We start from the raw sequence: 24743 nt of genomic DNA on the forward strand, positions 1-24743 counted from the left end.
AGCTGGTGGCAAGTCTGTTGGATCCTAAAGAGCTTTGGGTTATATATAAAGTTCAATCTCAACCGTAAGCCCAAGTTCTTGTTGGGCTTTCCTTGGTTTAAAAAAAAAACCCAAAAATCTTTTTTCTATGTTTGGTTTTGGAAAGCAATAAGAAAAGAAAAACATATTTTGAAAGCATTAAGAAAAGAAAAAAAAAAAACTGCAATCTATGTATATATATATATATATATATATATATATATATATATATATATATATTCTTTACTTTATTTTTTCCCTTTTACCTTTTTATTTGTATTTCTTTTCTTTTTCATTTTCCCCCAAATTTCCCTAAAAAGTAAAAAAAAAATAAAAAAATGAACAAGCTTCTCTTATTTTTTTTGTAAGCTTTTAAGTTTTGGGGTTGGACCAAAAGTTATTTCTTAGTTTTTGGGCAATTAATTATTTGTGTTACAAAAATTGAGTGTTTATTTGGGCATATTTTTTACTTTTAAAATACAAATTAATAGTATTGATTTATTTTCTATTTTTTAAAAATAGAAAATAATAGTAACTTCTATATAAAATATAATAATGCTTATATAAAAAAATATAGATTTACTTTGTAGTGTCCCACATTACTCATGGAGTGAATGAAAATGAGTTATATATGGAGAGTTTTCATAACACATTATTGAAAGTGTAAGCCTAATAAAGAAGTTAAACTAGGATTGACTGATGGGTGGGTTGTATGTGTAACTTGATACTGAGCCTTAAGAGGGGTGGACAGTAGTGTCCCACATCGCTCTGGAGTGAATGAGGAAGAACCATATATGATGGGTTATCACAACACACTATTGAAACATTTTTTTTAGGGTGTAGACTTAATAAAGAAGCATAGCTGGGATTAGTTGGTGGGTTATATGTGTGCAACTACAACCTTGAATCTGACAATATCAGATAAAGAGTGACATATTTAATATTTTATATAGAAGTTGCTATCATTTTATACTTTCAAAAATTTGAGCTTTAAAAGGATAATTCTAGCCTGATTTGATTTGATGTGGAAGAAAGCTCAAGTAGACAATTAAGCGTAACCCAAATCTAATTTTAAATAAAATGAACATAGGTTTTCTTTTTATTATCAAGGTTTATCTAAAACCTGCTAGCGGTGTTTGAAAAATTGAAAATTATTGCCAAAAAATAGGCAAAAAATCGATTATTGATGGTGGTTGAAATGAAAGCAGCCATCATCGGGCGAAAAATTGCCCGAAAATCGGCAATATCATTGATATTTCGACAGAAAATAGCTGTGGGGAGGTGTGACGTTGAAAAATTGGCAATATATTATCTAAAAATCGACGATTTTTTGATGACTTTTTAAAAAACGCCTGTTCTATTTTTATTTTTTAATTATTCATTTTAATTTATATTTTATTTTAAATTTACAATATCATTTTATTTTATATTATTCTTTTATTTTTAACTACTTTTCATATTTATCTCATTAATTCTATTTTAAAAATTACTATCACTTCACTCTTAATTTTATTTAATTTTCAATATTTTTATTTTAAAATATTAAAAATATAATTTTACTCAAAAATTGCTACAATATAAAAAAATTAATGAAGTTCTAATATTTTATAAATTAAAACTAATTTGATAAGATAAATTATTAATAATTTTAATTATTTAAATAAATTAATGTTAATAGAAAAGTTGTGACCATAAATTTATAATAAAATTTTAGAAATTAAATGTCAAATAAAATAATTTATATAAATCAATTTAAAATTTTATTTAAAATGTAATAAAAAGTGTTTTAATAAAATTATTTTTTATTTTTTAAAATAAATGAATATAAATATATTAAAGGAATTTAAATTAATTTTTTTTATAAAAAATTAATAAATATTATTTTTAATCATACTTTTGTCAATTACACTTATAAAATAACTTTAATATGTGAATTTTCACTTATTTTTATCATTTCTTGAAAGTTTTTTTAAGGCAATTTCATGAATTTTGAACTAATTATATTCGATTGATATTTTTGTCAAAATCCATTGATATTTCTCAGATATTTTCAACATATCCGTAAAATCAAAGTATTGATATATCTGTATTTACCAATATTTCAAACCTTGCCTACCAGTGATTAAACTAGATCATCTAAGTTAAGCCAAAATGACCATCCCTTCAGATTTCTTAACATTTATCCTAATTTCCCATATTCCCCAATTTCACTTTTTACTATTTCTTAGCACCCTTATGCCTCGTGTGCTTAATTACATTATTTTCACACCATGAATTAAAAAAAAACTTTAATTAATTTTAGAGTCCATTTGATAATGATTCCAAGAAGCGGCTTTAACTTAAAAAGTATTTTTGAAAAAAAAATGAGGTAGTTGACAAATTTTAGGAAATATTTTAAAGTTTTTGAAAAATCATTTATAATATTGAAAAATTATTTATAGTATTTTTGGAAAAACATTTGATTGGTGATTTTCCTAGAAGCACTTTCAGAAAAAAAAAACATTTCTATTAAAAACATTTCGAAAAATAATATTGTGAAACACACTCTTATTATTTTGTATGAAATAAAAACACTTTGAAACAAACACTTATGCATACCAACCACCATGGGCCAACCATGCTCCAATCAAAATAAAGCCCAATACAATGAGACAAAACATTGGCCAACTTTTCCTTTTACAATACAATTAAATTTCTGATCATTTCTACCCAACAAATAGTACTAGTACCAAAGCTTTGGGAACTCACAAAAAAAAGTATAAAAAAAACAGTGGGCGATTAGAGTGCAATCATGTGAATCTTCATGCCAGAGTCACAGTGGCTTAGAAAAGAGCAGATGAAGCAGTTCTCTCCCTTCACAAGCTCAATGCTATCATTTCCAGATTCATAGACTTTGGCCCCTTCTCCAACCGTGCATGTGTCGTAGCTGTATTGGTCCACCGCTACCACATTATGATCCTTTGGGTCATAGTTAAACACTACATACAAATAAGCCAACAGAATTTTTAGCTACCAATTTCACTGACGTAGGCTTTTTCTAAGCAAATCAGTGTGATATTTCCTAAGAAATCGGTGCGATCTTTCGACAATTCCAATATGATATTTAAATAATAATGTCATTTTTTAATCAGATTTTCCTGATAGAATCTCCAATAATAAGATGTGGTCTGTACTAAATTCATGGGTGAAATAAATGAAGGGAAGAAATCAACCAACATTCAACCCATTGAAATGAAAATGGGTTTGCGGGTGTTTGACAATGACTTCACCAAAACACTCTGATTGTATTGAAATATTACACAGAAATTGAAAGGATAGTAGGCGGAAAATTAAAACCCTTAAAAAACAGTTGGATTGAAGAAGGGAAATAAGTAGGTGTAGGGACATACCCAGCACATCACCAGCTCTGAACCTCTTCCCATCAGTCCAGCTCTCCACATTGAAAGTCCACCCACTGGAGCCTCCAACAGTGTAGGTGGCTGCATGGGCTGTCCTCAAATGGAGGACAACCCACAGAAGAAGGGCTGTGGCTGTGGGAATTGCAGCTGCAATCCCTCTTGCCATGGTCATATATGGAAGCGAGGACTTGGTTAGAACAAGAGGAACAATGGGGGGGGAGAGAGAGTGGGAGTATACAGAGAGGAGGCCAATGAATCATGTGACACTACCTACTAGATGTGGGAACTCCACCCTTTTGTAGGGGTTTGCTTAATTGCTTCATATGGAGCCAATTGCAGTGGAGCCCATGTTTGAATTCGATGACGCCCTCCGTTTTTTTAAATGTTCTTTTAACTTTCTCATGTGACTTTGGGTGTGGGGGAATTTTTGGGTCCAATGGGGATGCGACACAAATCTATATCATATGACCCCAAATGTGAAACGAAAACTCTCTATTGGCATGTTCTAGGAGTACAGTTTCTTAGTAATTAATATTCTAACTTGAATGTCTCAAGTGTGAATACTACTTGAATGTCTCAAGTGTGAATACTACTTGAATGTCTCTTGTATAGGGACTAATTAATACGGCAAGTAACATGGTTGATTAGAGACATGGGTAAAAATAAAGATAAAAAGGCCAAAGACTGCACTCCATTTTTCAAGGATCTCTCTTGCACAGCCTCGCCTTACAAGCCATTCAGGGAATTTCTTCCACCCTCTTCATAGAGAACATCCTAAGAAGTCTTGCTAAACAAATCTAGGCAATCACCAAGAAGGGGTGGGCACAAACTTTTCACCAAATTTTAACCCAATTAATATATGCATGCAAATAAAGAAAATAAAGTGTTGAAAATAAAGGGAGTAAGGGAAGAGAGATTGCAAACAATGCAATTTTATTGTGGTTCGAAAATTCATTAGTGTCCATGTCCTTTAGCTCGTCCATAAGCCTGGGTATATTCCACTAATCCAAGACTCTTAAAGTTTTTCTTTACGCTTGGATTATAAGGTTCCAATATAGACTTTTACATTCATCAGGGAGTATCATCCAATTCCTCACACAATGACCCTCTCAAGTGTAACTTGAAATAAATAAGGATAACTTTCTCAAAACTATATTTACAATTGAAAATGGTTTAAATACAAGTGCTCTTAATGAGAATAAGCAAGTTCAGATTCAATGCACTTTTAGGATCTAAGATGACTAAATAAGTAATAAATATGAGTTTAAAGTGTTAGCTCTATGTTAAACATGTCTAAGGCATTGCATTTATAGTTTTTAGAGTCAAAGTAGATGTTACGAATAAGGTCTCCTTGTCGTTGTCCACCTATTAGCTGTTGAAACATTAAATGAATTGCTAAGAGCTATTGTAGGCTCAAATGATAGATGTGGACAATTACCTAGTTGTCTATTGGCAGTTGGACAGTTGTTTGGCTATCCGTATGCTAGATAGAAGCTAACCACTTCACTACAAAGCAAGTAAATATTCACTTGCTTATCCACTTGTGCTCCTACTGACCTTTTTTTGTTGGAAGCTTTATTTTGGGACTACAACCTTCTTTTGCCATCCCTTATGAATTTGTACCACCTTTAAAAATATCTTAACTGATATTTTGAGAAGTTTCTATGAATGAAACATTTTGATTAAGTGAATATGATTTTCTAGAAACCTTCAAAGATTTTTATGAAAAATTTAAGGTTTAAGGTCGTCTCCCAAGCTAAGTAAGTCTTATCGTTCGATCCTCATATAGAGCATAATAACTTAGCTTACATAGAAAACAATCAAAAGAAAAATTGACTAAGGTTTTCATGATGATCATAAAGTCTTCTTGCACATTCATCTCAAGTCTTGCGTATTGTCGTGCCTGTTGAAAGAGTCACTTGGATTTTGTAGCATATTTGATGCCTATGTACTTAAACAATAGAATCTTTGGTATGTATCACAAACCTTTACTTTTTTATCATCAAAATCAAGATTACCTAACCATTTGGCTAACACATCTTGCAAGAGGAAGCTCCAAGAGAGTTTGTGGTTCCCATATTTAACATGCTGAACGTGGTTGGCAACAACCCTCTCGAACATCTATTATACGTAAGGTACAATGGTTAGAATTGATGTGGTTTCATTAGCTCCAACCTAGATCAATTTGAAACTTCAAATCAATACATACAATATCTAATAACAAAAGGGATTGGAAGTGTACTTCCAAGTTCCCAAAGCAGCAAGAGAGTATTACACATATTCAGTAGTTCAACATCAAACTCTCTTAAGTCCGAGGATGTAGAACTCAGGTTGCAGTCATGACTTTCAAAAAGGAATTACCGAAAAGATCTGACCTCTTTAGATCCTTCCCTAAGTCATCACCCAACACCATCGAAGTCTTATTCTCTAAGGCCATAAAATACACCTTGCTTGACGAGGATCTCATGTCTAGAATGTCAAGGAAGTTGATCCCCACAATGGCTCACCTTATTGGTGAACTTTCCAACCAATCTCTTCCTTTAACTGAAGGCTCAAGAAAAAGAAAGTCACATTGACTGACCAAGAGGAAATAGGAATGGGGAAAACTTCAACTCATATCGAGAAGGTTGACCATGCTGTAAGACATAAGAACTTTTCATAACTTTTGCCTACCCATACCATTACCCACAAGAGTTTTTGAGTGTCATCCCGATAAATATTGTGATTATCATGAGGCTCAAGGGCATTGGATTGACGAGTGTTGCCTTGAATGATATGTCAAAGAACTAATTGAAGAAGAAAACTAGGAGAGTTTGTTGACAATAAGGGGACTTAATAAGGAAAGAAGTAAAATAAAGAGGAATGGTTACCTCCACCACCAAAGAAGATACCCTCAACTATCACAACCACTATCTATGGAGGATCTAGGATGAAAAGAAGCCACTAGAGGCAAGACATTAAAGAATTAAGGCAAAAAAGAGAGTAATTGCAAGTCGTAGCAGAATTGGAAACCTTTCATCTACTCGTCCAGTTAGCTAATACAAAATATCACAATACTAAATCATTTTTTTTATATGAAAACCTATGAAAGACTAAAATCGTTCATTATGAGGTGCAACATGTATTGGTTGATCCGAGAAGCGTGACCAACTTCCTCTACTTACCTACATATGAGTAAATAGGCTTAACCAGGGAAATGCTTTAACCCCTGTTTTTTCCTCTCGTGGGACTAGATGACATGCCCATTGGTTGTGATTCTTTGTTGTCCAAAATATGAAGCTTAAATTTTGTAACAAATTTGACCAAGAAAAACTAGAGAGAGAGAGAGAGAGAGTACAACTTTTATAGTATTTTGGGTATCACTATGAAGTATTAGCCTATGTAATTTTCCAAACTAGGTTTAATTGACTGCCTTTTGCAATTTCTTAAACTGAGAATGTGTAAAAATCGATTTGAATAAAATTGAGATTACTTAAATAACTAAATTGAATTGCAAGCAAATTATTGATTTCTAATGGAAATGATCAAGATTAAGGGTTCTATAATCCAACTTTAGGTATAGGGATTTAGGCTAAACATGGTTATCCTAGTTGATCTTAAGGTATTTAGAATGTACGATTAAATGAGATCAACACGAGTTTTATAACTTAAGGTTACATTTGTATTCTAACTTTCAGTTGTTCATTCCGTTATGAAATATTAAATAGATGAATGAATTTGAAATTTGTGTCTAGGTATAGGATTTAGGCTTTTTTCACTTTATGTAGGTTTGTCTTAGGGTAGATAATAATGGCAAAACATCAGACAACTAGGAGTTAAAAATTACCTAAAAGCCCTAATATCAAGGAATGAATTGTATCATCCACCTATTCAAACTAACATTGTAAGGGGTATTTTGGTTTCAGTGTTAATACCTTAAAATTTAATTTAGTTCATTATTAGTTACAATTATGACCATTGTTTTCTCTTGACTCTAACCTTAGGTTTTCATGCTTCACACCCCAAGATGACTTTTTAGTATCTCATGTTGGTGATTTCATCCACACAATCAATAAAATAAAAATAAAGAATCATTCTTGAATAAAAGATATTGGAGAAAACAAACTAAGAATCTTCAATGTTGTTTTCTCTCTCTTCAAAAAACCTAAGAACTCCTCCAAAAACCTAAAAATTGAGTTTTTATAGCTAGGGCCAAAACCTAACACGTGGCATGTTCATATTGACCATTTATTCCTTAAACACTACATAAAATAACTAAAAAAAAATAAAAATAATAAAGTCATAATTTTCAAATGTCTAGGGCCTAATTTAGGTTGGAGAATTGTTGAAACTTGTGAATCTTGAAGATTTTCAATTGATTGTGGATTGGATAAAGCACATGTTGAAAATTTCATTCCATAATCTCATGAATAGTTTGCTAAGTCGAAATATTTAATTTTGACTAAAAAAGTTGTTTGGTTCCTTATGGTCAAAATCTTCAACATGTAATTGCAAATTTTTTCGACTTGGCCTTCTATTTTTGCCCAGCTCATTTCAACTAGCCATAACTTATTCATTTCAACTCTGATTCACTCACCATTTAAAGCGTTAGATTCTTGACTTCTGGGGCTTTGAAATGATAGGTGACAAAATTTTGTTCTAAGTTAGAGTTTTCTTCATTCAATCTTCAACTATCTTGCGACTCCTCTTAATTCACACAATTTCATCTTCTCCAACAAGCTTCATGGGCCTTGTCACCCAAGTCTCATGCTCATGGCTCATTCTTTTGGTTTTTATTTACTTTTAACTTTTTTACAAGTCTTACTTCTTGTCTTTACTTGCTTAACCCTTCATCTTTTTCCTTAATTGAAGTGAAATTTAAAATTGATGTTAGCACCAATGCTAGGGTCTTAACATCCATTTATGCTAAAGTTAAATGATTTAGGCCTTTGTATTACACAACTCATACTATACACATGCCATTAGAGTACATATTTTGGCTTTAATCACCCATTGACCTAATAGGGGAGCACGTAGGGATGGCAATAGGGCGAGTTTAGGATAGGGTACCCCTATCCCATTCCCATCCCAATTATATAATCCTTCCCCATCCTTGTCCCAAACCCGGGTAAGGGCATGCTGATAGGCATCCCCATTTACAAAAAAAAGAAAAAAAAAAAAAAAAGAAGATAAACTCGTTCTTGCATGATCTTAACTCAAATGTGTATTTCTATTTGGATGAGGATGAGGATGGTTTTTTCAAAACCAATAGCATTACATCAATCCACAAAATCCCCAGTGAACATATTCACAATCTTTTTTTTTTAGTTAGTACACTTTTCTGAATGAGCGAAAAATACCAAATTTTTTTTGAGAGATCATAATGACCTCTAGAAAGAAAATGTTGGAAAAAAAAATGAATGTGATGAAGGTGAGAAGTTCCAAATCTAAAAAATTAAATTCATATAGCATCTACATGGAAAAAGAACATGAAATGGTCTAAGACTTGAGACAAATTCACATCTAGGAAAAACACGAGAGAAAAGTTGATTCAACAAACCTAAACCCAAATTAGAAAGAAAAAAGATCCAAATTTCCACAAAAATCAAATAACTCTACACAATCCAATTGAACAAAGCCCTAACTAAGACTGAAAACAAAATCGAAACCTAAAACTTCGAAAGAGGAGAAGGCTTCAAATGGAGGCCTTGAAGGCTTTGGCTCTTACATAATGAATATCTAATTGTCACGTAAGTTGTTTTTGTCATAATGGAGCTGATCATCATTATGGTTCCACTTCCATTTGAAGAAGAGAAAAAAGTTTCTACACAAATGCTTCTTGATTTTGTTCCTTTTCTTGGATTCATCCTTGGAGATGGATTTTTGAAGCTTAAAGTAGAAAGAGGCAATATGTAGAGATGAAAGAAGAGAAGCTGCTTTGTGATCTACGACAAAAGTGAGAAAAAATAAATATTTGTAATAAGAAGGTTTTTTTTTTTTGCTATTTTATAATACTTGAAGGATAAATTTGTAACTTCATATTTGAAGTAGGGCGTGGTAGGTTGGTACGAAACCCATCTTCACCTTAAACATGATTTTGATTTTGAAAATTTCCCTAAGCCCAACCCATCCCTAATCACCACTTTCTCATACCTGTCTCAATAGTGGCAAGACGGGGTGGGACGGGGCAGGTTAATTGGATAGCTCGTAAAATTGCCATCCTCAGCAGTATGGTTTTTGAGGGTTGGATGTGTTTGTAGTTCACTTGTATATATAAGGGTGTTTTGGTAATTATGTAAGGTCGCATAGGGGTAAGTGAACGACATCTTTGGACTAGACTAATTGATTAATTGGAGCACTGTTGGGTTAATTAATTAATTAGCAATCTTTTTGGTTTAGATTAAGTGAACCAAGCCTAAGGTGGACTCAAGTTACTTAAGCCTAATAAGAAACCTACAAATACCCTTCTTAAGGGTTAGGGTTTTAGTTTTGTCATTCTCTCATTTCAGTCAAGAGAGAGAACTCCAACCTCCAACCTATAGATCTCCACTATCTTTGTGCCTAGACTTAAGAAGGAGCCATTGAGTGGAAGATCGTTGCATTTATGAGATTTTATGCAAAGTTGGAGTTTTCTTCATTGACAGGAATCGTTTCGGGAACATCTAGATCTTAGTTATGAAACTATTATCTAGATCTTTTATTTACTATTGATTTTTGATATCAACATTAACATGATAATACACAAATAAATAAGTGAAGGAGAAAAATAAGGCAAAAAAAAAAAAAAAATGATGACTCTCTAAGATACAGTCATGATTGAAATAAGGAGAAGTGACATAAGCATTAAAAAAAGGTACTCATAAGAATAATGTAAAAGAAACTAGGATCAAGGATGTGTTTGCTATGATTAGAATCAATAAGAAATTTTAAAAGAGAAGACTAAGGATGCAATTGCAATGACTAAATTGATGGGAAATTAAAGAGATAAACAAGGTATGTAGTCACAATGACCAAAATCGATAGTCAAAACTAAAGAGATAAACTAGGGATGCAGTCATACTAGCCAAAGTTAATAGGGAAACTAAGGAAATAAACCAGAGATGTTGTCACAATGAACAAAATTAATGGGAAACTAAAGAGATAAAATAGGGATATGGTGGCAATGGTTGAAATAGATGGGAAAACTAAGGAGATAAACCAAGGATGTGGTAATAATAACTAAAATCAATAAGAAACTAAAAAATAGAAGACGGAGGATGTAGTTGTGATAACTGAAATCAATGGAAAACTAAAAAAGATAAGCTAGAAACATAGTTACAATGACCAAAATTAACGGGAAAGTAAAGAGATAAACTAGGGACATAATTGCAATGATCAACATTGATGTGGACTAAAGAGATAAACTAGAACAAGTCAAGATAATTGAAATCGATGGAAAAACTAAAGAGAAAAACTAGGAAGGTTGGAATGATTAAAGTCGATGGGAAAACTCAAGAGATAAACAAAGGACATGGTCACAATGACCAAAATCAAGAGATAAACTAGGGATGTGGCCACAATAACAAAAATCAATGGAAAACCTAAAGGTATAAGACCAAGGATGTGGTCATGATAACTGAAATTGATAAGAAATTAAAGAGAAAGACCAATGATGCAATTAAGATAATTGAAATCGATGAGGAAACTAAAGATAGACTAAGGACATAGTCATAATAATATAAATCCATGGGGAAACTAAAGAGATAAACTAGGGATTCAGTTATAATAATAAAAATTGATGGGAAAAAGACAAAAACAAAGGACATAGTTGTGATGATCTAAATTAATGGGGGAAACCAAAAAGATAAACTAGGGACATGGTTACAATGATCAAAATCAATAAGAAAACTAAAGATAAACAAAGGACATGACCATGATGACAAAAATTGATGGGAAAATGAAAGAGATAAACCAAGAATGTGGTTGCAATGAAAAAATTTAATGGGAAACCTAAATATAGAAGACCAAGGATGCGGTTGCAATGACCCAAATTGGTGAAAAACTAAAGAGACAAAGACTAAAGGTGTGATTATAATGACCCAAATCAATAGGGAAACTAAAAAAAAAGATACAAACATGGTTGATAGGAACAAATAATTTCATGTGGCTCAATCATCATTGAATTGCTTATATCAAATTTGTAATTCAACATTTTAAATTTAAATTTAGAAAATTTGAGTTTGGTAAATGATGGACAGTATAGATGTTAGATCATTAAAATATTTTAAGTTGTACATGTGGCATCTAATGAAATTTTTGCAAGATTGCAAAATTAAGTTTTACAAAATCCAATCAAAGTAAAAAAGATATTAGAAAAAATACATTCTCTTGATTACAAATTTTACAAAGTAAGGTAATATGTTTTGGATATTATGGAGCCAATTCCATGAACAAGAGATATCGGATTTTGGAATACCCAAATCCACCTAAAAATATAGGTGTGCTCATTTGTTAGAGAGACTAGAAAAACATGAAGAAAAGACCCAAAACCTAATCGAAAAAGAAACTTCAAGTGCTTAAATTGGACTTCAAAGAATTATTCAACAATCCGATGAAAGATTATCAAGAACATTAATACAAGTGCTACTTCTCAACTTTTAAGGTCAAAGATCAAGAAAACTTCAAGAGTTTTTTTTTCCTCTTATCTTTTGTTTCTTTAAACAATAAAAAAGAAAAACAAAAATTCTTTATAAGTTTATTCAATAACAATTCTTTTGACCACCATTATTTAAACTCCATCTAGAAGCATAAGCAAAGGAAGCCTTCATAAACTTGAGAAAGAAACCAAACATAATACACATGCTCTCTAGCAATAAGGTCATTTGAGAACAATTTGCCATTGGCCCTTAGCCAAACTTTTGATTTAAACCACACACCATTTACTTCTTGGATTAAAATCAAGGCAATTGAATAAGGACTTTTTTTTTTTTTTTTTGTAAAAAATAAATTGCGAAAGATTGCAATTATATTTATTATTTTATAATATATTTGATTTTGTTTCTATTTTTTCTATTGGTTTTATTTTGAGGACTCAAACCTTGTGCATACAATCTCGTAGATGCATACTCTATTTTTATTGTCTTTAGAATAAAAATATGCTTGAAGGCAATTTGGGAAAGATCAATACATGGATTTAAGAAGACTAAGGCTCAAGCCTGGATCGAATAAGAGAGATTTATGATATGGGTAGAGCCATTAAAGAGGATGTTTTGGTAATTCATTAGGTGGTCTAATCTTTATTATTCATTGATAAAGAAGGGAAATCATAAAAATAACATAAAAGAAACAAATATAAATGATGTATTTGTAATGACTAAAATCAATGAAAAGCTTACAGACATAAGACTAAGGGTGTGGTTATAATGATTGAATTGATGGAACATAAAAGAGATAAATAAGGGATGCAATCACAATGGCCAAAATCAATAGGAAAAACTAAAGAGATAAACTAGGGAAGTTGTTATACCAACCAAAATTGATGAGGAAACAAAAAAAGATAAACTAGAGAAATGATCATAATGACTAAAATTGATGGAAAAACTAAAGAGATAAAAATAAGAACATGGTTGCAATGATTGAAATCAATGGAAAAATGAAAGAGATAAACCAAGGATGCAGTCATGATAACTAAAATCAATAAGAAACTAAAAGATAGAAGACTAAGGATATAGTCACAATGATCAAAATTGATGGAAAACTAAAAAGATAAACCAAATAAGTAGTTACAATGACCAAAATCAATGGAAAATTAAAAAGATAAACTAGGGATGTAATTGCAATATTGAAATTGATGGGGAATAAAGAGATAAACTAGACATGGATATAAATAATCAAAATCGATAGAGAAATTAAAGAGATAAGTCAGGAACATTGTTGTAATAATCGAAATCAATGGGGGAAGTGAAGAGATAATTAACTAACATAGTATAGCTCTAAGGAACATATGTCAAATTCCACTAAAGGAATTACTACGACCATAGATTTTATGATCACATGTCCTTTGGATCACCTTAGGGGACTTGTCTCAATTTATGAGATATCATAATGCCTCTCTTGAGAATGTTTATTGCCACCAACCTTTATTAATAGTGACCCAATCTGTAGGGAAATATAACATTAGGGTCTCTCATCCATAAGTCAAAGTCTCTTGTTGATTTCAATACATGTTCAATATATTCTCAAGGTTGAAAGTCCATGTAATATAGTAGCTTGGTGAATCATGACAACCTAATAGCCTTATGTCATGATTCACCATAGGTCTTGTCCAATGTGTAACCAACCATAAACATTAGTGCACTCACAATGAGAATCCTATCTTAACGATTAAGACAAGTCACTCCTCTAATTAGGAGGTAGTGCACTATAGTATTTGTTGGATTGCCCAGTCTATGAACTGATTATGAGCAACTTATCATTTTGTAAGGAACTCATAACTTTTATTTTCTCTACAACTCCTAATGCACTCAAGTCATGTACAATGCAAGTGATATGGGTTGAATGCTCAAATCAATATCAATGCATGAAATGAATAGCAAGGGGACAGTGAAGTTTAACTTTGTTATATTATGTCTTGCTTTTAGGGGCTCAATCCCAACAGTTGTAATAATCAAAATTGATAGGAAAGAGACAAAAACCAAAGACAGTCATGATGATCTAAATCAATAGGGGAACAAAAAAAAGTGAAGTATGAATGTGGTCACAATGATCTAAATCAATGGAAAAACTATAGAGATAAATAAAGGACATGAGACAAAGACCAAGGACATAGTCACAATGATCTTTTAAATTAATGGGGAAACTAAAAAGATAAAGTATCAACATGGTCACAATGATTGAAATCAAGGAGAAAACTAAAGAGACAAATCAAGTATGTTAGCACATTAGGTTGTGTAATTTAAGTTGACAATTTTGTTCCATTAAATTTGACATAGGATTCTTGTAGATTGTGTATCTTACTTTGAAGATTTGAAGTTGCTACATAACCAATCAGAATAACATAGGTAAGTATAGAAAGGTTTGGGAAAGCCTAATAAGATTTATATAAGGTTAAGTTTTTTATTTTTTAATTTTTAAATTGAGAAAAAATGTTTTAAAAACAAAAATTGTCAAGTCTAAATACCTTGGATTAATTTACATAATTGGATTAACTTTACAATTTACAATTGTAATTAAATTAATTTTATAATTTAATTTGATTTATTTATAATTGTAAATGAATTTATTTTGAAAATTCTAATTTTAGTTCATTAGGTATTTGTATCCTATAAATACTTTGCCTAAAAAAGTTTTTGGTTTCATGCAAATATTGGACAAAACCTTATTTGCCTTCTTTTCTCAAAACTCTTAGAGAAGTTTGATTTACTTTTACCAGGTTATGAAGGAGATCTGCATCCCCTTAGGCTTTGAGGTAAAGATCCACTAGGAGCATATGAGGTGTTGCATTATGGACGTGGAATGCAGTGTAGGTACTAGAGAGTAACTCTTAGGGTAACGGTTACCAGGTAAATATGTGTTTTGCATTCTCATATAGTGGATTGTAGTTTTGAGGTCTCTGACCTTGTGGTTTTTTATGTCTGCACATTGTATCCAGGTTTTTCAACTAAAAAAAATATTGTCTCTTTTGTGGTGAATGTGTTAATGCTTTCATAACTTACAAGGAATAATTTAAAATATATAATTTTTAGGCTTAAAAGGTTTAAACACCTATTCACCCCCCTTTAGGTGCTCTCATATCAGATTAAATTTCTTTCAAAGTACATGACCACAATGATCAAAATTGATGAGGAAACTAAAGAGATAAATCAAGAATGTGGTTGCAATGATCTAAATCACTAGGAAACCTAAACATAGAAGACCAAGGATGAGGTTACGATGAATCAAATCAATGAGAAATTAAAAAGATAAAGACTAAGGATGTAAGGTGACGATCAAAATCAATAGGGAAACTAAAAAGATACTAACACTGATAGAAACAAATAATTTCATGTGCCTCAATCACAATCGAGTTGATTATAAAAAATTTGTAATTCAACATTTTGACTCTTTAATTTAGAAATTTTGAGTTCAATAAATGATGGAGTCTTATACATTGTAGATGTTAGCTCATTAAAATCTTCTAAGTTGTACAATTGCCACATAGTGAAATTTTTGTAAGGCTATAAAATTAAGTTTTACAAAATCAAATCAAAGTAAAAAAGAATTTAGAAAAATTTTACAAAGGTAACAGGTTTATGAAATAATGGACACAATTTCATGGACAAGAAAGATAAGATTTTGGAATAACAAATCAAATGCCCCAACCGACCTATAAATATAGGCGTGCTCCTTTGTTAGAGAGGCTCTAGAAAAAAAAAAAAAAGAAGAGAACCAAAACCTAATTCATAAAATAAGCTTCATTTGCTTAAGCTGAACTTCAGAGCATTATTCAAAATCCCATAAAAGAATATATATAAAAAATAATACAAATACAATTTCTCAACTTTTAAGGTTAAAGATCAAGATAACTCCAAGATTTTTTTTTTCTCCTTTGTTCCTTTATACAATTAAAAAAGAAAATACTTTACAAGTTTATTCAAGAACAATTCCTCTAAGTGACCTTGTTTAACCGGCAACTAGACACAAAAGCAAATAAAGCCTTCATAAAGTTGTAGAAGGAGCCAAGCAAATAAAGCCCTTGACAAAGTCTTTTGGGGAACAAGTTGCCTTTAGCTTTTGACCAAACTTTTGATTTAAGACCACACTTCATTTACTTCTTGGATTAAAATCAAGGTGATTGAATGAGGACATTTTTTTCTATAAAAAAGAAAGGAAAAAAAACTGCAAAAGATTATATTTATATTTATTATTTCATAAAATTAATATATTTGATTTTATTCTCTATTATTTCTAGGGTTATTTGGACAGGTGGGTTTAAATACTCACCAAATTGCAAAAATTACTCTCTCATTGATTTTGTTAAAATTTGATCACATTTGCACAAGTTTGCCCCTTTATTTTATTCCCTTGAGAAACATTTTTTTCCTTTTCATTTCCCTTTATCCACTTTGATCTCTCTACCCATTTGTATCTCTAGCTCTCCAAAAACCCAACATAACTTCATCTTTAACTTAGTCCATCGACACCAATTATTTTTATTTATTATTTATTTATATTTTTATAGTTGCTTTTTAATTCATTTTCATTCCTTCTTAGATTATGTTTAATTTCTCTCACAAATCATATTCTCACCATTATTGCAACTATAAAAAAACCTAAATAAATAATTAAAAAAATAAAAAAGTTGAGAGAAACAAATAACAAATCACTCTTCTTTTTGTTTATTCAAAATATTGTTGATTCATAAACTTAAAGTATATTAAAGAAAAAGTTTTCATGATATATAATGGTTAAGCTCATTTATAAAGAATTGAACTAGAGTCAAGTTTTTAATCATAATGATCACTTGAATTGTACCATAGTTAAGTTTCCTTTGAAAAGAACTTAATTAAGGTTATGTTTTTAGTTTAAATATTTATATGAAGTAAATATAATTAAGTTTTATTTTTAAAATCATGAGGTATTAAAGTTGAAGTCTTGATTCTTTAATTAGTTGAGTTGATTTAAGGTTTTTGTTCAATAACCTTTTAAAAACCAACAAGTTTCAGAAAAATACCAATAACACCAACTAAAATCTAGAGATTTAATTAGTGACAACTTTTCATTCAACCTCATCTTCAACATTATCAAAGTTCATATGAAACCACAACAAACCCTAACCAAGAACAAAGAGAAAAATAAAGGATGAGAAGAATCTTAAAGAAGAAAGAAATATGAAAGAATTTTACTAGTTGATTTTTTATATGGGTAAGAATTTAATCTTCAATCCGTTGATCTTTGCTCTAGGGTTTGAATTTCATTGAAAAAGGAGGCAGGAGTATGAGAGGAAAATGGGCAAGAAAAGAGAGAAATGGCATTTATAGGTAGTTTCCTAAAGAATGAAAAAGGAGATCATTTTTCTTATTTTAAATTTATTTTAACCCTTTTAACCAAATATCCCTTCTTTCTATTGGTTTTATTTTAAGGACTCAAACTTTGTGCATACAATCTCGTAGGTGTGTGCTCTATTTTTATCTTGGAACAAAAATATGCTTGAAGGCAATTTGGGAAAGATCAATATATGGATTCAAGGAAGACCAAAGCCAAAACCTAGATCGAATATGAGATATTTATGATATGGGTACTAAAGCCATCAAAGAGGAAGTTTGGCCATTCCTTAGCTAGATTTATATTTACATTGAAATTAATTTTTAAAATAATTTGGAAAATGTGTTTTTGAAATTTCGAACATTGTTTTGCAGAGATAAACTGAAAATTTTATATACAAATAATTTCTTTACAGGGAAAAACCATTGAAATACCAGAATTAGAAATTGAAAATTCCTATTGGAGAAATCTCATCTCAGCTACATTCTTGCGTAGAGTTTTCATGATCTCTTCATGCCTTTTTTCTCTCCCACCTTCCATTTTATTCATTCAGATTTTGTGTGGAGCTCACAACAAATGCAACGAGGAAAAAATGACATGCAACTGCATGAAAATAAACAAAGAAATACAATTTGATCAGGAAACTGATGTAGGAAAAAAAAAAAGAAAAAAACCGTTATTCCACCATTGGTCTGGACACTGATATATAAGCTTTTTGCCAAGGAAAGTAAGTCCCCATTACAACAAGTTAACCCTAATGTCATTCACCAAGTTCTATTTATTTATCACAGGAGTGTAATTAGATATAGGTAGAACTAGAGATGACAGGCCGGAAGTCTTTAAAGTTTGATATTACATAGCAGTGATGGCTATCTTCATTCCAGACTGACAATGTCCAGGAAAACTGCAGATGAAGAAGTTCTGGCCCTTCACCAGCTTGATCTGATCTTTTCCTGTGTGATAAACTTTGGAAGCTCCTCGAGGCATGGTACATGTGTTGTAACCAACTTTGTTCACAGAAACTACGTCGTGGGCGGCTGCGTTGTAGTTGAACACTGCACAACATCAGCATGAATATCACTTACAACACCAAAATGCCATTAATTTATGAACATTTCTGAACATATTATTTTGTCCAGGAAAGTATTATTTGTAGAAAAATTTGAAGTTTGACATGATTCATTTGAAGAACATTACAATAACATTATTAAGTCATGATCATTCCATAAACAAAATGTTTTATCTAATCGAAGTAATCGAAATCTGCCTGTCTCGAAAGCTTTTCAAGTCTTTGATCATTCTGCATATAAAAGAATGGAAATGCATCCCATAACCGCCTGCAATATTTTAGAGAAATTGGTTACATCTTGTTCTTCCAAACATGACATTATGGGATGAGGCTTTTACCTTACCGCATGTGTGTATCAAAGTCTATATATATAAGAAGAAGCTTATCAAGAGAGCAATAGACATGAATTAATGCCAAACAAATATAATGACTTGTCAACGTACAGTTAGACCCATCTATAGAAACTCAAAGGCATATGTATAATGCTGAATTAATGCATGGATCCATCTTCATGAGTTACCAAGAATATCACCGGCCATGAAGCGCTTTCCATAAGGCCAGCCTACGACATCGAGGGTCCAACCTTTGGCACCTCCAACAGCGTAGGTGGTGGCATGAGCAGTGTCACAATGAAGCAGCAAGCAGAACAGCAGAACTGTGGCCACAATTGCGCTGCCTCTTCCCTCACCCATCTTCTGTCAAACAAAGAAAAAGTAATGGGAAAGACTCAAATGAACTTAATCTCTGAGAGAGAGAGAGCTGAGAAGAAGTGTGAAAATTTAACGGGCCAAGTTGGGTCTTTATAGGGGGTTGTTGGAGGGTATGGACTTTTACATGATGTACACAAATTTTTTTTTTAATTTTTTTTTTTATGAATTTTTAATTATCAATTTGCATAATCTACATAAATTCAAAGAAAATGCTTCATTTGTATCATGAAAAGAACAAGCCAAAGGGAAAGAAATGGTTTGCCCTAAAAAATGTGAAGAAAAATAAAATTAATGAGGATCATTTAAAAAATTTATATATATATTCTTAAATTTTTTAATTCTTTTTATGTACAAAGGAAGATATCATGGAAGAAGCATGGCTTTAAAGTAACAGTCCTCCAATAATCAACCTTCTCTTATGACTCGTTTGGTTTACACTTTTATTCCTAAAAAGTAGAAAAATTAGGAATTAACTACTCTCAAACTTTAGACTTCAAAATAGTAAGAGATACCAACTTCTACACTAGCCAAAAAAGATTTACCTATAGTTTTTTTTTTCTAGTGCCACTGCCTCTAATTACTTTATGTGAAATCCTATTATTCATATTAAAATTATTTGTAATTAAATATACTTATTTATCAATTTTGTTTTTTAATAGAGTTTGTTTTAATTCTGAAGGGACTAAATCTAAAGTTACAATGTTTCCTGCAGAACTAAAGCATATTGTTCTAAAAACCTCACTATTTTCTTATTTATAAGTGTTATATCTTTAATCGTTTTTCTATAGGCTCTTTAACATATATTTTAGATTAAGCATCTCTATTATTTCCATGGTTTTATTGTTAATTAAGTTCTTGGTTTGAAAGGATTTATTTTATGCTTTGGATTAAGTACTGGTTTTTCTCCTAAGTATATATATTTTAAATTAAACTATTAGTGCTTGTTTCTTGCAAAGCACATGGTTGTATTAACTTTCTTTGTTAATTTTAAATTTCTTGTTTTACTTTACACTTTTAGGGGACAAGGGCAAGAGATAAAACAATGAAATGAGGTTTGTTAAAGTAAAAACTATCTTAAAATTTTTATTTTATTCAAACCATGTAAGAGTATAAAAAGTACTCTTTTGGCTACTTGATCATGTTTTAATTCTATTTTATAATGTATTAGTCTCATTTTAAAATTAGAATCTTTACTCTTAATCCTTGACTTTAACCTTGCTTGTTCATTTTAGCCATGAAGTGTTCATGAGGACAAGTTAGCAGGACTTTTAGTTTGGTCTTGAGGGAGGCTTATGCATTTGACATGAAGTAGTATTTTGAAAAGAGACTTTGAAAGTACAAATTCTGTCATTAAAACTTGGTCTTTAGTCTCAAAAGGACATCATATATTTATATGCTAGCTAGTTTGTGCAAAATCTTTGTTTTGCAATACCTATCAGCAAAAGTTGGTATAAGAGCAAAACAAAGATTTTGCACAAACTAACAGATAAATAAAAGATGCCCTTTTAAGACCAAGACTAAGACCAAGTTTTAATGATTGAATTTATAATAAAGTACTTAAAACCAATTAATTTTGCATAAACAATTTTCTCAAAACAAATTTTTTTCCTTACCATGACCTTGAATATTTTTGCGTCATTTATTTAGCATGTATATATGTGGATGTTTCTCTTGTAAATAAACAAATTTGTAATCTTATACCTCAATTTATGGATTAGGTAATTTTGAAACATCTTTTCCTACACCATGTAACACAAATCCTTGATAATTTTTCAGAAAAATTAAAAACCAAATTAAATTATCTTTTTAAAATTGCAAAAAATGAATTAATTATCATTTGAAACCACTCCTTTATTCTATACTAATGGATCAATAGTACCAATGCACCATCATGTATAATTGCATACCATGATCCTTTGAAACCTTAACAAACACTAGAATGGGAGATGAGAAGGCCAAAAGAATTCCCCACTTATTATAATCCTTGCTGTATTTGAAAAGAATAAATCCTTAACCTTGGAGTTGGATGGGAGGAAAAAGAACTTACGTAGTTAAAATGAGATTTTCTGCCATAACTTCAAAATTTTAATTGAAATGACTTAGAAATAAAAAGTCATTAGAGATAAAAAGAGGTTTAAGCTACATACGTAAGTTGGAAATTCCCTTAAGTGGAAAGATTACTTTCATTATATCTAAGAAAATTTTCTCTTCTGGGAATGATCCTCAAAACAAGTACCTAAGTACACTATTTGCATAGAATAAGACATGACACCAGTAAGGGCTATAGTAGGCTCTTTGATAAGTTTCGAACTCATGTTAATAGACTAGTAAGTGAGCTTAATCACCTAAAAAAAAATCAGATATTGAAGTCCTATAAGCACACCTCCACAAGTTAAGCAAGTTGGGTTTAAGCATAGTGACTTTAGGTGTAATGTATGCAACTTTTGTTACTATTAGGGCTAGAACATCAAGTGATTGGTATTTTGATAACAGGTACTCTAGGCATTTGACAAAAGATAGGTCATTTTTCACTACCTTCAAAGATTTCAATGGTGTAGTGACTTTTCGAGATGGTAACACTAATCATGTTAGGGGTAAAGGTTCCATTATTTTAGTTGAATGTCCTAGGCTTAATGAAGATCTTTATGTTGAAGGACTGAAAAAAAAAACTTGGTAAGTATAAGCTAGATTTGTGACAACAAGCTTGGTATTAAGTTTTCCTTGGAAAAGTGTGAAGTAGTATCATATGAAAAGTATGTTTTTACAAGGTATAGAACTTCATATAATTGTTATGCAATCAATCCAACTTTTAGTCTAGTGTTTATGTGTACTCGTACTAAGTTTCACTCTATTAAGCTATGACATAGGAGGTTACGACGCATGAATTATAGGGATTTGGTCCTGGTAACCAATGTTAACCTAGTTAGAGGAGTTCTTGAACTAAGTGAGATTGAAAATCTAACTTATAGGGATTGTCAAAAATAGAAACTAGTAAAAGGTCCCTTAAGAAATTAGACAAAATTCAAACCACTAGGCCACTAGAGTTATTGTGCATGGATCTCACGGGTCCTATGAGGATAGAAAGTATTGGTGGGAAGAGATAAGTGCTAGTCATAGTTGATGACTTCTCTAGGTTTGCATTTGTTGCATTTCAAGGCCATTGGTTCTAGGATTCAAAATAAGAAGACGACCATTGTAAAAAAAAAATTAGAAGTGATATAGGAAGGGGATTTGATAACATAGATTTTGATTCTTTCTGTGAAAGAGTCCCTGGATAAAGCACAATTTCTCTACATTTAGAACTCCTCAACAAAATGGAGTGGTAGAAAGGATGAATAGAGTACCCTAAGAGATAACTCACGTCATGCTTCATGCAAATGAGGTGCCTCTTCAGTTTTTAGTAAAAATTCTTAGCATTGCTTGCTATACTTTTAATGAGGTTTTTATTAGGCTTAAGACACAAAAAACACATCTATCTATCTATATGTATTTCCCTTTTTATCATCACTATTTTATCTTTTTGTTGTTAGTTTTGTGACAAAAAGGGGCAAACTATATTTATGTTTCAATTCAAGATATTGAGACCATTAAATTAGTTTATTATACAGGCTTGGATTATGATTTCATTACGTTATTGGTTATTTTTGTTTCCACACTTTTCATAGTATTATTGTTTTAGTATATTAAGCTATAAGTGGCATTGAGTGATTTGTAAATTTTGTTCCAGAGTATTAGGGGTTTTATGCAATCAATATTTTATCACAAAATTGTCGAAGGAGGAGGTTGTTAGTGTATTAGTCTATTTAGATTTAGTTTACAACTTGATCTATTTATGTTGATTCCATATACTTTCCTTTAACTTAGACTACTTGTGAAGGTTCAAGATTTTTGCAAAATCAACCCATAAAATATAAGTATTGGGGGTTATGAAAGGGTAATGATGGGAAAATGAGACATTATGAAATTTAAAAGCGGGCATTTAATTTATTTGAAAATAAAATTTTGAATTAAGCACTTAAACGCCCTAAACAATAGCTCAAGCGCTCAAAAGGATGCTCAAGCATTGTCGAGGATTGCTCAAGCGCTTAGAGTGCTCAAGCGCACTTGAGACATGCTTGAGCATTTGAGTCAAGATATGCCAAGTTTGACAATTCGCAAAGTTTCTAGTTTTTATTATTTGAATAATTTTTTTTTTTTTTGAAAAATTAAGGCCTTATTTGATAGTTGTTTTTTAGAATAGTTTTATGTTCTCTAGAACAAAAAAGAAAAAAAAAATACATGTTTAACAATTAGAAAATAGTTTTTTATTCTTAAAAATAGAAACTTATTACTAATCAAATATCACTATATTGAATATATCTTATTCACTCTAAACATATGATTGATAATAATTGAGAAAACTAAAAAAAATTATAAATATGCAATTCGTTATTTTCAACACACTTCAATAGTTCTCAAAAGTTTAAAAACATCAAACAACAAATCTAACCGTACTCAAATACCATTGCATAACATCTCTAAAAATTCAAAGAACCCATAAAATTTCTTAAATTCTCTAGAAACTTATCCTTAATCATATACCACTACATAAAATTGTAATATATTTGATTCACTCCAAATACATGGCAATAGAGAACTTAAAGAAAAAAAAAATTATAAATGCATAATTTATTATTTTGAACACACTTTAACGGTTCCCAAATTGCATTAAGTAAAAAACCTAATCCTACTCAAACACTATTATGTAACATCCTTAAAAATTCAAAAAAAATTATAAAACATGAAGACTATACTCATTGGCTTAGTAGATTCACTTTTCTCTTCTATTGGTTCACTTTTCTATTTTGTTGGCAATTGGGATTTTTGCTTTTTGACCATCATTTTAAACCTCTTCGACTTATCACTCTTCAATGCACTCATTTTTTTGCTTCCTACTTAGAGATAAAACATAAGAAGTGGACAATTTCCTAGTAAGAGAGAGGATGAGAAGTGAGAAGTTTGATAAGGTTTGGGAAAGAAAGAAAGGATGAGAGGAAAGACGTTTACTAGGGTTTGGGAATGAAATCGGAGAAGTATATTTTTTGCATTGAGAGAATGAAGTAGAAGAAGAAAAGTTACGTTGGAGAGACAAAAGAAAAGGGCCTTATTTGTCCTATGTGGGTCATTTTTTATGTTTTTTGAGGTGGTGGGTTACTTTTGTGAATAAGGGGGTTATTTTAACCTTTTTAACCAAATAACCCTTTCCTATAACCGTCTTCTTTTCATTTCACAATGTAAATCCATCGACACCTAACTGGCTTCTTTCCTAGTAGACAATCCATATGTTCCAAAGTTTCATTTTTTCTGTAATGATTTCATCTCCTTGTTTATATCAGCATCAACTATGGCTTCCTACATATTGCTAGGAATGGCTACAATAGATAATTCATTTATAAATGATTGATTTGACTTTGACAAACGATGATTAGGCACATAATTATTCATGGGATATTTTATTTTACTAGAAAGTTCAAGTTCATATGGGGGTTTAGGAATACCTTTAGTGTGATGTGGTGGTAACTGTTTTCT

At 31.0% G+C, this 24743-nt stretch overlaps 2 protein-coding genes across 2 annotated transcripts; both read right to left on the reverse strand.

The window, feature by feature from the left end:
- Positions 1–2564: 2564 nt before the first annotated feature.
- Positions 2565–3664, reverse strand: LOC117927174 (basic blue protein-like). The gene is made up of 2 exons (XM_034846606.1): positions 3408–3664; positions 2565–2996 (listed from the first exon to the last, which is right to left on the reverse strand). Exons 1-2 carry the CDS (start codon positions 3586–3588, stop codon positions 2797–2799), a joined length of 381 nt encoding a protein of 126 aa, XP_034702497.1. The 5' UTR covers positions 3589–3664; the 3' UTR covers positions 2565–2796.
- A 14382-nt stretch (positions 3665–18046) lies between these two features.
- LOC117927320 (basic blue protein-like) lies at positions 18047–19204 on the reverse strand. Its single transcript, XM_034846804.1, has 2 exons — positions 18986–19204; positions 18047–18451 (listed from the first exon to the last, which is right to left on the reverse strand). Exons 1-2 carry the CDS (start codon positions 19155–19157, stop codon positions 18249–18251), a joined length of 375 nt encoding a protein of 124 aa, XP_034702695.1. The 5' UTR covers positions 19158–19204; the 3' UTR covers positions 18047–18248.
- Positions 19205–24743: the final 5539 nt, after the last annotated feature.

Source organism: Vitis riparia, chromosome 12, assembly GCF_004353265.1.
Source record: "Vitis riparia cultivar Riparia Gloire de Montpellier isolate 1030 chromosome 12, EGFV_Vit.rip_1.0, whole genome shotgun sequence".
Classification (NCBI taxonomy): Eukaryota; Viridiplantae; Streptophyta; class Magnoliopsida; order Vitales; family Vitaceae; genus Vitis; species Vitis riparia.